At 40.8% G+C, this 16,149-nt stretch overlaps 2 protein-coding genes across 5 annotated transcripts in view; one reads left to right on the top strand and one right to left on the bottom strand.

The window, feature by feature from the left end:
* The window catches only part of LOC134790553 (piezo-type mechanosensitive ion channel component), a 91,706-nt gene extending 79,632 nt beyond the window's left edge, over nucleotides 1-12,074 (top strand). For all 4 annotated transcript variants that reach the window (XM_063761384.1, XM_063761385.1, XM_063761386.1 and 1 more), the window contains 10 exons: nucleotides 741-867; nucleotides 1,451-1,597; nucleotides 1,952-2,052; nucleotides 2,345-2,526; nucleotides 6,013-6,196; nucleotides 6,415-6,506; nucleotides 6,840-6,934; nucleotides 7,278-7,381; nucleotides 9,350-9,491; nucleotides 10,120-12,074. In XM_063761384.1, coding sequence (XP_063617454.1) covers nucleotides 741-867; nucleotides 1,451-1,597; nucleotides 1,952-2,052; nucleotides 2,345-2,526; nucleotides 6,013-6,196; nucleotides 6,415-6,506; nucleotides 6,840-6,934; nucleotides 7,278-7,381; nucleotides 9,350-9,491; nucleotides 10,120-10,272 — 1,327 coding nt within the window. In that variant the 3' untranslated portion in view covers nucleotides 10,273-12,074. The remainder of the gene's footprint in view (nucleotides 1-740; nucleotides 868-1,450; nucleotides 1,598-1,951; nucleotides 2,053-2,344; nucleotides 2,527-6,012; nucleotides 6,197-6,414; nucleotides 6,507-6,839; nucleotides 6,935-7,277; nucleotides 7,382-9,349; nucleotides 9,492-10,119) is intronic.
* LOC134790554 (DNA-directed RNA polymerase II subunit RPB2) lies at nucleotides 12,064-15,824 on the bottom strand. Its single transcript, XM_063761388.1, has one exon. It carries the CDS (start codon nucleotides 15,678-15,680, stop codon nucleotides 12,150-12,152), a length of 3,531 nt encoding a protein of 1,176 aa, XP_063617458.1. The 5' UTR covers nucleotides 15,681-15,824; the 3' UTR covers nucleotides 12,064-12,149.
* Nucleotides 15,825-16,149: the final 325 nt, after the last annotated feature.

Here is a 16,149-nt window from a genome sequence, read left to right on the forward strand (position 1 = left end):
CTTTTGAACGCCACATACGGCAATTGACGTCAACGTAAAATCGTGACAACGACGCCAAAGACTGCATTTGATGTCAATCGTTTTTTGATGAAAATTTACTGAAAAACACCCCACTTTTAGGTTGCCATTATTTATTCACAAAACTAAATTTTACCCCCGTGGCGTCAGTGGCACGGCAAATGGTTGCGCCGTTTGGCGTTCAAAAGGTTAAGACTAAGGTATTTAAAGAGGGGTTAAAACATATTATACTATTAGAAGTATTTGAACAAATTAAATTATTTTTCAGAAAAATATTTTAATTTGTTTTTATCAAGTAGAAACACTACTATATAAATTATAAACTGAAATCAATAGGCGCTGCCAATCAATACTATTAGAAGTATTTGAACAAATTAAATTATTTTTCAGAAAAATATCAATACTTCTAATAGTATTGATTGGCAGCGCCATCTCTCTCGCTAACACGGTATCACATGAGATGATCCAGTTAGAAGGTCCTAACCATACTGTTCTTCCTTAGGGATGGCCAGGGGGCGCCATAAGCCTTCAGTAAGAAGTGCATATACTTGGAAAAATTCGACCTATGCCACTGTGGCCCGGTGGCCGAGTGGTTCAGGCACCTGCCGCGATAGCAGAGGACGCTGGTTCGATTCCAGCCTGGGGCACTAGAGGACTTGGTCACTTTTTCTTAGTATATGACATATATTTCAGTTTAATATTATTATACTGTTTGGTTACAGTTTCATGGCTGTGCCGTTTGTATTCGAGTTGCGGACTTTAATGGACTGGATCTGGACGGACACGTCCATGACGCTCATGGACTGGTTAAAAATGGAGGATATATTCGCCAGCGTTTTCTTACTAAAGGTAACCCATACATTCTTAACTACACACGTACTGAGTCGATGAATTATATGTAGGTATGTACATATTATGACTACGCTTTCTTATCTCTTGTGTTACAATACTACGTACATTACTACAGAGACCGGGAAGATACCGTAGGTCTATACCGTTGAGCGTAGCGAGGCCGGAAAGAGATACGAGGCTGACTATCCCTTTTCTTCTTGTTCTATAACTTTGCTTTTTCAAAAATCAGTGCGACCTATAAACCAGTATTTAATAACCTAAAAGCTTAACCTTTTGAACGCCACAGACGGCAATTGACGTCAACGCAAAATCGTGACAACGACGCCAAAGATGTCATTTGCCGTCGATCGTTTTTTGATGAAAATCTACTGAAAAACACCCCACTTTTAGGTTGGCGTTATTTATTCACAAAACTAAATTTTACCCCCGTGGCGTCAGTGGCACGGCAAATGGATGCGCCGTTTGGCGTTCAAAAGGTTAAGATACAATGTGACAATATCCCCCTTTTTTTACGAAACAGTGGCGTGTTCTAAAACTACGATTTCCTGAATAGATGAACTAACACGGTTGTATGTTCCAGTGCTCCCGCTTCGTGGAAGACGAGTACCCGGCGCCGCGCGGCACGAAGCGGCCCGCCCTGTCCAAGTACCTGCTCGGCGGCACCGTGCTCGCCTTCGTTATCGCCATCATCTGGTTCCCCTTGGTCTTCTTCGCTTTTGGCAACACCGTAAGTGACACGTGACACATGAGCACTAAATTTAATAATAAATGCCTTTGAAAACTACATAGACGTTCACTATTCATCAGGACTTCTTACTTGCGTCCTTGAATATCTATCATTTGACTAGCTTTTACCGAAATTAGGCATATTTCATTGATCAAATTAGCATACCTAGCTAAATTTCAGCTCAATCGGGAATCGAGAAGTGGGACAAATTGAACTTAATTTAACACTATTTAATTTTATTCAGATATACATATTACAAACCTACAGCGAGATAGGTAAACCCAAATTATAAAATGCAAGCAAAAATAAGAACATAGTTTAAAACAATGAATTTTCGTGTTTTCATCGATACAGGTGGGACAACCCAACCCCCCGACGGACGTGACGGTCAAAATACGAATCGGACCGTTCCTGCCCGCGTACCAGATGTCAGCACAATCACACGACATTTATCAGTAAGTCCATTCCATTTATACTTTACGATGCTTTCACGTAGACGTAAGATTTATTTTTTGATCGTACTACTCTATTGCGTCGTCTATCATTTTTACAACTTAAGTACGAATAGATTCTTAAACAAGACATGTACTTAATGTCCTTTGAGTATTGATTCTATAACATTTACTGTGAGAGGACAAAATAAGAATCAAGAATCTCAAACTTCGGTTTAATCCTTTAAATATCGCATCCGTCAAAGCAATGCTATCGCTTATTTTGTCGTTACTATAACGTGTATTGTTTAAACAGGTACACGGAGCAGGACTACAACCAGCTAAGCAATATATATGCCCGGGACCGTACCGCGCAAACGTTCCTCTCCAACTACATGTACAACGACGTGGCGGTCATCAACCTCAACCCCAACTCCACCATGAACTGGGACATCTCGCAGCCCGAGCTCGACCGGCTCGAGCGTGAGGCTATCTCTAGTGAGTCATTACTGTTCAATACTACAAGTACATGCACCACACGGTCATCGACCTCAACCCCAACTCAACCATGAACTGGGACATCTCGCAGCCCGAGCTCGACCGGCTCGAGCGTGAGGCTATCTCTAGTGAGTCATTACTGTTCAATACTACAAGTACATGCACCACACGGTCATCGACTTCAACCCCAACTCAACCATGAACTGGGACATCTCGCAGCCCGAGCTCGACCGGCTCGAGCGTGAGGCTATCTCTAGTGAGTCATTACTGTTCAATACTACAAGTACATGCACCACACGGTCATCGACCTCAACCCCAACTCAACCATGAACTGGGACATCTCGCAGCCCGAGCTCGACCGGCTCGAGCGTGAGGCTATCTCTAGTGAGTCATTACTGTTCAATACTACAAGTACATGCACCACACGGTCATCGACCTCAACCCCAACTCAACCATGAACTGGGACATCTCGCAGCTCGAGCTCGACCGGCTCGAGCGTGAGGCTATCTCTAGTGAGTCATTACTGTTCAATACTACAAGTACATGCACCACACGGTCATCGACTTCAACCCCAACTCAACCATGAACTGGGACATCTCGCAGCCCGAGCTCGACCGGCTCGAGCGTGAGGCTATCTCTAGTGAGTCATTACTGTTCAATACTACAAGTACATGCACCACACGGTCATCGACCTCAACCCCAACTCAACCATGAACTGGGACAACTCGCAGCCCGAGCTCGACCGGCTCGAGCGTGAGGCTATCTCTAGTGAGTCATTACTGTTCAATACTACAAGTACATGCACCACACGGTCATCGACCTCAACCCCAACTCAACCATGAACTGGGACATCTCGCAGCCCGAGCTCGACCGGCTCGAGCGTGAGGCTATCTCTAGTGAGTCATTACTGTTCAATACTACAAGTACATGCACCACACGGTCATCGACCTCAACCCCAACTCAACCATGAACTGGGACATCTCGCAGCCCGAGCTCGACCGGCTCGAGCGTGAGGCTATCTCTAGTGAGTCATTACTGTTCAATACTACAAGTACATGCACCACACGGTCATCGACCTCAACCCCAACTCAACCATGAACTGGGACATCTCGCAGCCCGAGCTCGACCGGCTCGAGCGTGAGGCTATCTCTAGTGAGTCATTACTGTTCAATACTACAAGTACATGCACCACACGGTCATCGACCTCAACCCCAACTCAACCATGAACTGGGACATCTCGCAGCTCGAGCTCGACCGGCTCGAGCGTGAGGCTATCTCTAGTGAGTCATTACTGTTCAATACTACAAGTACATGCACCACACGGTCATCGACTTCAACCCCAACTCAACCATGAACTGGGACATCTCGCAGCCCGAGCTCGACCGGCTCGAGCGTGAGGCTATCTCTAGTGAGTCATTACTGTTCAATACTACAAGTACATGCACCACACGGTCATCGACCTCAACCCCAACTCAACCATGAACTGGGACATCTCGCAGCCCGAGCTCGACCGGCTCGAGCGTGAGGCTATCTCTAGTGAGTCATTACTGTTCAATACTACAAGTACATGCACCACACGGTCATCGACCTCAACCCCAACTCAACCATGAACTGGGACATCTCGCAGCTCGAGCTCGACCGGCTCGAGCGTGAGGCTATCTCTAGTGAGTCATTACTGTTCAATACTACAAGTACATGCACCACACGGTCATCGACCTCAACCCCAACTCAACCATGAACTGGGACATCTCGCAGCCCGAGCTCGACCGGCTCGAGCGTGAGGCTATCTCTAGTGAGTCATTACTGTTCAATACTACAAGTACATGCACCACACGGTCATCGACCTCAACCCCAACTCAACCATGAACTGGGACATCTCGTACGATCATTACAAGAAATAGGTTCACCAAAGAAGGCGAAACTAGGGAAACTGATTCCAAATGTGATGTCCATTTTGGACAGTAGGTCACTTTCCTGGATCATTAAATCCTCGTGAAAAGTGTTAGGGTTGCGGGTTAAAGGATACAAATTACAAGACTCATTTTGGAATATCGTGATCGGCTAGTTTTCGTATTAACCCTTTTCCAGGCATAGTACGATTTATTGACCACATACGCGCCACTAGAATTTCAACTTTAGCATTCCGATTTAAGATTCAAATTAGATTGCACTTTCGGGAAATTTGACTTGTCTTCAAATGAATCATCAAAGCTGGATTAATTGGAATATATTTGGATTATTCGGGAAAACCTTGTAGATTGGTACCAGGGATGTTGCGAACATCCGCATCCGCATCCGCAACCGCGGAACATCCGCATCCGCAACCGCGGAACATCCGCATTATTTTCAACATCCGCATCCGCATAAAATCGATGCGGAGCTTATGCGGATGTCGACCAAGTCGGTACAGGAACATCTTAGCGGCGGCGTAAGTGCTAGGTAATTTCGTCATTACCTATAACCTTCGAGCAACACCGGCTTCCGACACATCGGAAGGGAGGGGCCCAAGCGATATCTTACCGTACAAATCTTTCTGCCATTTTTTGCGGGGGGAAAGGTGCACACAGTCGCACTTCTCACACACTTACATACAAAATCCAATCTGAAATGACGACACAAATACATAGAAAATGACACACGTCAAAGACAAATCTTGCAAACCTCCATCTCTTTTTGTATACGGACGAGTCACAAGTGTCACAACACGCACACTAACACATTTTCGTCGACGTATTTTATTGTACTCTGACAGATGAGAAGTCGGATTTGTCGCTCGACCGATCCGCAATTTGTACTGGGCGAGCAAAATCGATAAATCCAACAATTGCATGAGACTAAAATATAATAATTGTGTTTAAATGTAATTAAACGTATGATATGTAAAAAAAATATTACATGTGAAATTTAACGCCTTCTTTTTGTAAATTTGATGTCTCCGACCTCTTTTTACGACAAAAAAACAAGCAATTAGGCATTTTTTCTGCTGCTGTGTTCACGCGCGCGTCTGGACTCGGTCTAGTGAAAAATCCGAGCGCAACTAGTTTTATTACCCGCGCTAGATTAGTTGATCTTGTACCTAGGCAGAGGGGAAATAGTGCGAATGCCGCCTCCCTTCCGTGTTGCTCGAAGCCTATAACGAAATCGTCTAGATCCAGAAAAGTTGGCCAAGTTACTGTTTATTAAATATAACGCACCTATATTCTTGCTCAAATACTTAACGTTTCGTTTTTTTTAATAAAAAAAACTAAAAATGTAATATTTGACGTTTTCTAAGTACCTAATCTTAACATCCGCATCCAGATCCGCGGATGTGCGCCTTTAAATATCTGCATCCGCAACATCCCTGATTGGTACGGCCTGGAAAAGGATTAAAGCAAGGCAACGAATTCATATATTGAATAGCAATCAATTAAAACGCAAACGTTATATATGCTATTTCTTTCGACGAACACTTACCTATGTTATGTTATAATTTTCAATTTCCAGACAATTCGCTTTTGATCAAGTTCACGTTTACAATATCGCACCCGAGCAACAACGCGCAGAACCCGCCGACCATAGAGGACAACCGCGAGATGCCGCTGGATGCGTTCTACGCCAACGGCACTAGGAACAAGGAGAGAGACACGCTGCTTCACCTATTGCAGAATAATGCTTCTGCTGACACTTGGTTTGTATTCTTATTTTATTCTTCGGTTCATTTAATTGTTCAGTCCATCGACTCTAATAAGACTAGGTCACTGCGCCAATGTCTATGTCGCACTAAGATGGAAGAATGTGCAACGGAGCGTGTACGATTGGCATGTTGGCTAAGCACCCTGGTTTTGTTCGATACTATTTAAAGTTAACCCTATGTCATCTTTATGTGCAAATGTTTTCTAATTACAGGTTGAACGTTCCAAAACTATTTCCCAAGTTCTTGAAAGTGTTTAACAAAGGAACCGCGAAACCGGCCTATCAGTTGATTCCTGGAGACCCAGGTAACAGATCTAAAATAGTTATTTGTTTTCAAGGGGGCAAAGTTGTTGTTTGACCCCTCTTGCTAACATTGTAACTCGAGTAAGCGAATGATTCCAAAAAGTGGAATCGTGAGTGAGAAAGTGGAATGTTGCGAGGGTTTCTTTGCTACCGAGTGAAACACAAAAGTGTTCACCCGGAGATAATACTAACTGCAATTTATTACAGTTTCATCATTCAAAATCATACATAACTTCTTTGCCATTTATGTGGATAAAAACAACTTTTCCATTGTTTTTGAAGAAAAAGAAAGCGTTCAGCTTTTATAAAAATTGTTTGGTAAAACCTTGTTCTAGAGGACGAATCGACTCAGTATCGCGACGTGCAGCTGAGACTGGAAAGAGATAGGGGTACCATGTATTGGCGAGTACAAGAATTTTGTAAAGAAAAGGTAAATCTTGACATGACTCTTTAATATATATTATAAATAAAACAACTTATCAAGTTCAAGCCCCTTTCGTGCCTAATAGGCCTGCACCTGCACTGCCACTGCTGTAACAAATTATAGCTAAATAGTGCCAATAATTATCTAGTTTGCTATAGTTGAGTGCGCTACATACATATATAGTGTACCTGCTCGGCTAAAGCTGGCTATACTACTTTTTTCTTATAATATTCTGCTGGATATCATTGATAATTCGTATTAATCACCTCTTTTTAAATTGGAATACCTATACTATTTAAGCAGTCGTTATACCTATGAAGATGTGGATAACAAGGTACTATTTTTCCAGGACGAGCTGCTGAATATACCAATGAACAGTTGTGACATGCTGGTCATGTTCACGTTCAACGACAAGCTGTTTCCCGAGACGCTCAACTTTATATCCGGCGGAGGGTAAACATTGTTCCATTATGCGTTTCGTATGTTGTCGTGAGTCGTATTCAACTGGGTCATAGAAAATTGAATTTTATTTAGCAAGTAATAGGGTTTATCTTCGCATGAGTTACGTAGCTTAGGCCGACGAAACATGGAGCGTTTACTGCTACACTCCATGTTAAATACGACTTACGACAACATAACACGTTGTTTCTGATTGTGCGTTTTCATTCTTGTATATATGTACTACCATGGCTATCCCAGATACACGAGTATACTCGTAACATAACTATCAAGAGATCACATAACAGCGAACTTATCCCCGCCTTTGTACACATTTACTGTATTCTCTTTGTGTTATGTACTTGTTTTGTGCAATAAAGTGTTTACCTACTACTACTACTAGAGATGGGTCGCGGGTATTTACCCAATTTACCCACCCAGGTAAATACCCGGTAAATACCCATCTACCCGGTATTTACCCGTATCTACCCAAATGGACGGGTAGATTCATTTCTTGTTGCACATGTCGATTTGTGTTAAAGTGGAGATATAAACCGAGTTAATTGCTGTAATTATTGTGTGTCATTTAAAATGAAATGGTTTAGTTGCAGTTGCAGTTGTAACTAAGGAATTTTTAGTACAATTTTGATAAATATTAAAAAAATGCCGTCATAAGAGTTTTTTTTTTAGACTTGAGTAAATTATCGTATCTACTTATACGTTGATAATACACATTCCAACTTCGGTCGGCGGGGGGTGTGGTTGGGGGGAGGGGGGTAAAAGTGAACTTTTTCATATTTCTTGGAATCTGTCATTAATATCGAAAAGTGTTGTATGTACAAACTAAAGTAGACATAATTTTCTACAAAAAAGGTTATATCCATTTTTGTCCTAAAACTAACTGTGTTTGACTTATAAGCTTCACAAGTTGGGATACTGCACAATTTTTTTTTTTTATCAATCATAAATATTTTTTTGTTTTCATCTTTCTAATGTATATTAAAAGCATTTTAAAACATTTCCGGAAGCCAGGGAATGATTTTACACGATTTTCATAATTGGACTGATATGTTAAAATCTAACTTCACCTCATAGCAACCTTTTCGTAATTAGTTTGAACATACATTTTATGGAAAATTATAAAAAAATACTTAAATTAATCTTATTTATACTCACATACCATCAAACACATCAAATTTAGAAGAAAAACGAAAATACCCGCGTATTTACCCGCGGGTAGGTAAATATCGGGTATTTACCGGGTAAATACCCGCTCTCGGGTATTTACCCGGGTAGTTACCCATCTCTAACTACTACTACTACCATCTCATTACACACAATATACTGTGCGTAATCAGATGGTAGTGCATTCTTTATTTGACAAAAGCTTGGCAAGCATGAGAACGCATCATGATTCTGAAAAAAAAGCTGCCTCCTAGTTTGACAGCTGAAATAGATGGTGCTGTATTGCGTCACATTTTATGTGTTCACCGGATTGTCAATCTTCAACTTTTGACAACCAGAGTTTCCGTAACCAGCACGTCTAGCACGTCTCGCCGCGACGGGAGCGACTACATATTGCAAGTCGCATTTGATGTATGATGTCGCGCGACTTTTCACAAGATATGCTAAACATGCAGAGGTAGAAAGTGTCAGCCAAGAAAGTGGTCTACCACTTTTCGTCTCTATCAGTCAGATGATAGAGTCGAAAAGTGGTAGACCACTTTCTTGGCTGGCTGTACACCCTAATATCTACTCCAACTGTCAAATTAGAAGCACGAATTTTTATTTGACTATGCATATAATACATCAGTGCTTTTTTTTAAATAGGTAGATGATGACATACTTTGTTGGCTCGCCTGTTGGGCAACCGTAGTTTTTTTTAACTATTAGCAGTAATGCATTATTAATCATTTGGAGTATATTTTCTTATGTTAGTTTAGTTAGAATATTCTGACATAACATATAATTATCTACCATCAGGATCATCGGTCTGTACACAACGTTCGTGTTCCTGGCGTCTCGTCTGCTGCGCGGGTTCTTCTCCGGCATCTACACCAAGATCATGTTCGACGACCTGCCCAACGCCGACAGGGTGCTGCAGCTCTGTCTGGACATCTACTTGGTAAATACACAACATCTATTCAGTCTCAAATTGACGTATGATATCGTACCGGTCTAATTTGGACTGTGTGTCAAGCCCAAGGGCGATAAGACCTTAAAATATTTGAAGAGGCTAAAGCCCTTAAGGGCGAAGAGCAAGCCATTGCTGCTCTGGGTCTTGGTCTGGTCCAACAAGTTATCTGTTGCTATACAACTCGCTAATGCTGCAAGTACAATTTCTACCGGCTTGTGTAATGTTTAGCCAGTTAACCTTTTCGACGCCGTGTCAAACACAAAAGCTGTCACTCGGACGCCACGTCACCGAAGTGTCAAAACTGAAATTGAACTTTATGCATATGCACGTAGGTCTATGTTGCTCTGTGACCGATTAATCCGTCTTTGGCGTTGGACCTGCGGTGCGGATATATCGGTCATTGGCGTCCAAAAGGTTAAGTAATTTTACTACGGCTCATGAAGAAATGGAAAGCCAAATTGGTTTCGGTTTCCCTGCAATTGTGAGAAGTTTTTAGATCGGATGAGAGTCAGTGTAAGGGTAATTTGGACGTGCATACTAAACTGGCACTTGGTTCAAATATGTTACAGTTAAACTGGTTCATAAATACATATAACCCTTCACAAATTGTATTCAGGTCCGAGAAGCCTTGGAACTCGCGCTCGAGGAGGACCTATTCGCGAAACTGGTGTTCCTGTACCGGTCGCCGGAGACCATGATCAAGTGGAGCCGGCCCAAGGACGAGGACGCCGACGAGCAGCGCGCGCTGCCGCCGCTCCCGCGGAACTGAAGGCACGGATAACTGACCGTTCGTTCTTAATCCTTATTGTAATAGCATTAAGGTCCAAAGCTGGTAGTAATTGTCAAATGTTATCAACGTAACATTTCGATGAATCTCAATGTTAAAAATTATTCCCTTCTGTATGAAATTTGCACGTCTTGCCACAGTAGGTACTATGGCGCCCGAAACGGCAATACCGATAATACTAAATACCGGATTAATGGGCAATTTAATTTTCACACTGACTACTAGCTTTTCTATAAAGCGTGAGAAAACCTTTTGCAAGGAAATTTTATCTTGAAATAAAGCCAGTATCCGCAGTGTTTCGTTGAAGGTTTAGTGATGGTCAATTAGTGTCTCCTAATTTGTTCTAGTCGTCCTTATATCAACTAACATTTTAACTATTACGTCCACACTTTTTATTATGAACAATATTTTAAAAATTACAATACGCTTAAAAGTTTCTATAAATTTAATTTTACTTGACAATGCAGTTATGTATTATTACATGTGTTTAGATGCATAAGTTGTACAGCGTAACTTATATAAGAGTAACTGCTGTACTTGACACAATGAGTGAATAGATGAAACTCGAACTGTTTTATGTCTACCTACTATGTAAATTCACTCTAAATACCTACTTAGGTCGCTTTAGTTGTTGCACCCATAAAGGTAACACAATCTTGTTCTGGTGGTCGTTGGTTCGTGATAGTCACTTGTTTACTATCAAAAGAACCTAGGTATATTTTTTGATTCTAAATAATCTCTCTTCTCTCTTCTACATAATTTTTCACAAGGATTCTGTAAAATACACATAAGATAGCTATAGGTACTTACATAAATTATTTTCATGCATTATACTTACGAGTAGTACCTACCGCAAGAATAAGCTCTCTGTAAATTGCTAGTGTTTCCTTTAGCATTTAAAATGATGGCGTTAACTGTAAATTTTGTTATTGTTATCTTTCGCTTGTTTTGTTATAAATATTGCTCACTTTTTTATTTATTTATTTATCGTACCCGTTGTATGACAATCTGCGGTATTATATGCAACCTAATTGCGAGACATTCAAACTGCTGTGAAGTGTTGTGGATGTTTTTTTGGCATGGAAACTAGATAGATACCGATTGCAATGAGAGTCAGTTTGGTTTCGCAATTATGATATTGGATTGGTACAGTTACTGTACATAAGAGCAAACTACGTCTATTTATTATATTGACTAACCAAAGTAAGGGCTACCTGGAAATATTTCTGCTTAGCCTGTGAAATAGATTATGTTAATTCTAACATATTTGTATTTTTGTTACTTGTTTCGTATTTTAGTATCGATAAATTATGATGATAAAAATCACGCACTTCCATGAATTAATATTAATATATACAAAATATACCTCAGGATCTTAATTTGATTATATTGCATTTGATACTGTACTTATAGTATGTAATTATTATAAATACCTTTGCGTAGAGCTATTTTAAGCATGGATCCCGTATGCCTTATATATTCCATCACAATTATTTATAGTCTGTGCGGAAAGAGGAGTCGTAGAATGTATGAGATCCCATACATTTCACGACTCTTCTCTTTCCGCACAGACTCTATAACCGTATGAATGAATCATGTCCTAACTATTTCAATTGTATTCAACTAATAACTTTTGAGCTTAAGTTCTAGTTCCAAATGGTTCCACGCAACGGTAGTTATATAGAAATTCTAGGAGTATTGTCCACTTTTATATTGTTGTGTTAAGTAAGATGCATTTAAATGTTGTCGATTTGTGATAATAAAACTAGAATAAAACTTTGAAATATTGTTTTATTAATATTATTAATTACCAATCCATTACAAAGTTATGTCTTACATAAAATAATCCACTTATATGTCTAGCTGACGACCATCAATCTAGGGGCAATGTTCATTGACATGAGTTCTTGGAACAGTAACTTAGCAGCGTATGGCAAACGAATTTGCGATATCTGCGTCTTGTTCTTACAGCCTTTGCATTCAAATGTATTGTTACGTAGGTTGGCTATGGCGATAAAACCACAGAAGTTGCAGACGTGAATACGATAGGGATCTGAAACCTCGAAAAGACGTTCACGTAAGAATTGCGCTGCGCCGTGAGCAATTTGACAATCACGTTCCATTTCTCCGAAACGCAGGCCACCGTCCCTGGCTCTGCCCTCCATAGGCTGTCGTACTAGAATCTGCACCGGTCCTCTCGCTCTGGAGTGAATTTTGTCGTCTACCATATGCTTGAGACGCTGATAATAAGTGGGCCCTAAGAAGACTTGGGCATTTATTTTTCTCCCAGTATGGCCATTGTACATGACTTCATTGCCTCGCAGATGATAACCATATTCCTGCAGAAGGGACGAGATTTTCTGCACGTTTACAGCGTCATTAAACGGTGTGGCATCACCAATTTCGCCTTTGTTTGAAGAGACCTTTCCTTGAATACACTCGATCAAGTGACCAATTGTCATACGTGATGGGATGGCATGGGGGTTAATAATAATATCGGGGGTCAATCCTTCACAGGTGAAAGGCATGTCCTCTTGTCTGTATTGAATTCCACAAGTACCTTTTTGACCGTGACGTGAAGCAAATTTGTCTCCGATTTGTGGGATTCGGACGGATCTCACGCGAATTTTGCAGAACTTGTAGCCTTCGCTATTTAACGTCAACATGACTTGATCTACGATACCGGTCTCACTGTTACGTAAGAATGTTGATGCGTCACGCTTTGTATAGCGTTTTGTGGTTCCTTCCAGTTCATCATCATTTTCAGGTAAAGTTATCGTTTTGCCTATTACCACGTCATCGCCAGAGACACGAATACCGGGGGCAATGATTCCATCCTCATCTAATTTGTCATACAAAGCGTTCCTCATGCCCTGACAGGTCTGTCTAGTTGGCTTTTCAAACTGTTCTTCTTGATCGCCAATACGTTTTGATTCAGAGTCTTTATAGGAACGGTAGAACACTGATCGGAAGAAGCCTCTTTCCACAGCAGATGCATTTAAGATGACACTGTCTTCCTGATTGTAACCAGTGTAGCATAGAATAGCTACAATTGAATTGATGCCAGCTGGTAGTTCTCTGAATCTCAAGTACTCCATGGACCTTGTTGTTACCAGTGGTTTATGAGGATAATACAGCACATGGGCGAGAGTATCCATCCGGACATGGAAGTTCGTGATGTAAACTCCCATAGCTTGTTTACCCATAGCACTTTGGTATGTGTTTCTGGGACTTTGGTTGTGATCAGGGAATGGAATAATTGAAGCACACACTCCCAATATCATAGCAGGATGAATCTCGCAATGGGTGTATGTAGAACAATAGGCATACTCTTTTATTTGTGCCAAGTCATCAGGGCTCATTGCTATCATTACTGTTTCCTCCTCCAAAGTGTCAATGTATTCAACAACACCACTAGCTACCAAATTCTGCCATCCATAATTATTATAATCTCTTTCTTTAAGACTGTCAATGTGCTTTTTCTTCAATAATAATGCTCCATTTTCTACAATCAATAATGGACGGCAAATTCTGCCAGCATCAGTGTAGATTCGTATTTCTCTGTCTCTAATATCGCGAATCATGCTTACTTCAGAAACAATGATATCCATTTGGCGTCTAAGCTTACGCAATGTAGCCATCAACTGTTCAGGATCACGGTGAATACCTACCCAGCACCCGTTTACGAATATCTTAGTGGCATCGGCTATGGCTGATGGAGCTATTTCTTCCAAGTTTTCCATGGACCATTCTTCCAAGAACTCTAGAATGGGAGAAGGTTGACTTCCTACAGAAATGTAAGCCATCAAAGCCAGGTTCTTTACAAGGCCTACAGCAGCTCCCTCTGGAGTTTCAGCAGGACATATCATTCCCCATAGAGTATTATGCAACTGACGAGGTTTCGCCAACTTGCCGTCACGTCCGATTGGCGAGTTCACACGCCGCAAATGTGAGAGTGTTGAAGCAAAGGTCAATCTATTCAACACCTGAGATACTCCAGCTCTAGCTTGATGAGCTTTCTTCTGGTCTCCCCAGTTGCCAGTAGCAAGTGAGTATCTAAGCCCATCTGTGATTATTTTTGTCTTGATAGCCAGCTCCAGATTGAAGTCTTTGCCTCTGTCAATGAACTTTTGAGCATACATACGAACTTCCTTCAACAAGTTTTTGAACAGACCTCTGAATAAGAAAGCTAGCAGTGGCCCAGCTAAGTCTAATCTCTTATTTCCATAATGATCTCTGTCATCCAATTCTCGCCGTCCAAGAGCCGCAAGTAACAGTCTGTGTACCATGTAACCCAGAAAATATGCTTTTTTTGTTTCGCAAAAATCAGAAACTCCAACATGAGGCAACATTTCTTTTTGTAAGATTTCTCTAGCATATTTAATACGCTTTTCTTTAGTAACACCAGGTCGGGCACCTCTAGATCCAATAAAATTGAGTGCAACACCCTGTTCTTGGATGACAAAAGCTTCGTCAAGTGATGGTTTAACCATCTCCATCATTTCAGGATCATCAAAGTCATAGATAATGTGTTCAAGAATATCTCTGTCAGCGACAAATCCAAGAGCCCTAAATACAATCATGATTGGGATTTCCTGTTTGATATAGGGCACAATGGCAATAATCCTCTGACCAATAGCAGATTTTTTGATGCTCTGACCACCTCGAGCCATCATATTCACCCAAAGAGTGGATGTAGGCCTGGAACTGTGCTCCAAGCATGATCTTATTTCAGTTTTGTAGGCATACTTTCCATCTTTCATGCTAAACACATACACTGTATTTGTTGCCATTTTCTCCTGGGCTATCAAGACCTTTTCTGAACCGTTAATTATAAAATAGCCACCTGGGTCAAGGGGGCATTCATTCAACTCAGTCAAATCTCTGTCAGTTAGATTGCTAAGTAAGCAATATGTAGATCTCAGCATAATAGGAATTTTACCAATGAATGTTTTCTGATGTTGAGTCTCAATGGGATCCTCATTTTCCTTTACAATGGTTTTAGTTATGTCAACATATAGTGGAGCAGAATAGGTCAGATTACGAAGTCGAGCTTCATTTGGCATCATAGGTGATGGAGCACCATCTTTTTCCCAATGCGTAGGTTTGGAGAGGTAAATTTGATCGAATTTCAATAGGTATTTTGGTGGTACCTCTATTTCTCCCGAGGAATGTTGTGCTTCAGCTTGTAATTCTATCGGTGGCGAATCCTCTACGATGCGCTGCACTGACATCTGAATGAACTCATCAAAACTATCCAATTGTTGACGTACTAAACCTTTTTCATCAAAGTATGCGTTGATGACAATCCAGCAGGCTTCCTGCCAGAGTTCAGACGAAATTTCTTCAACGTCTTCCTCTTCATACTGATCATCTTCTGTGTCGTACATTTTGATGGCTTGCAGTTACAGTTTGAAACCAAAGCTAGTGAAGGGAAAACTGCATGGATACGCAGTTATCCCTTGTTATGAAATGAAAAAATAACGTATAGTGCGTCTTACTTGCTTGTGTTACAATGTGCTATGCCTTTACTATGCAATACCAGAATACCACCGGCCATTAGCCGAGGCAAATGAAATGAAATGACGCGTTGCGTTGTTGCGGTAAGAGTTATTGTTGCCATTTTGCTAAATCAAATTCACTCTACTTACTCTTATTTTGCCTAACGCTTCCAGTACAGAGTAAAAGAATCAAAGTCCAAATTATAATAAATGTATCTTAAATTTACACAAGTCTTTCAACTACTTTTTTATACGAAAAACGTCTAAATCAAATATAATTAGTTTTCGATTTTTCTATATTTTTTGTCTAATTGTATTAAAATGTAAATTTATGGTAACATTTTTCTGACATTTATTA

This window comes from Cydia splendana, chromosome 5 (assembly GCF_910591565.1).
Source record: "Cydia splendana chromosome 5, ilCydSple1.2, whole genome shotgun sequence".
Taxonomy (NCBI): domain Eukaryota; kingdom Metazoa; phylum Arthropoda; class Insecta; order Lepidoptera; family Tortricidae; genus Cydia; species Cydia splendana.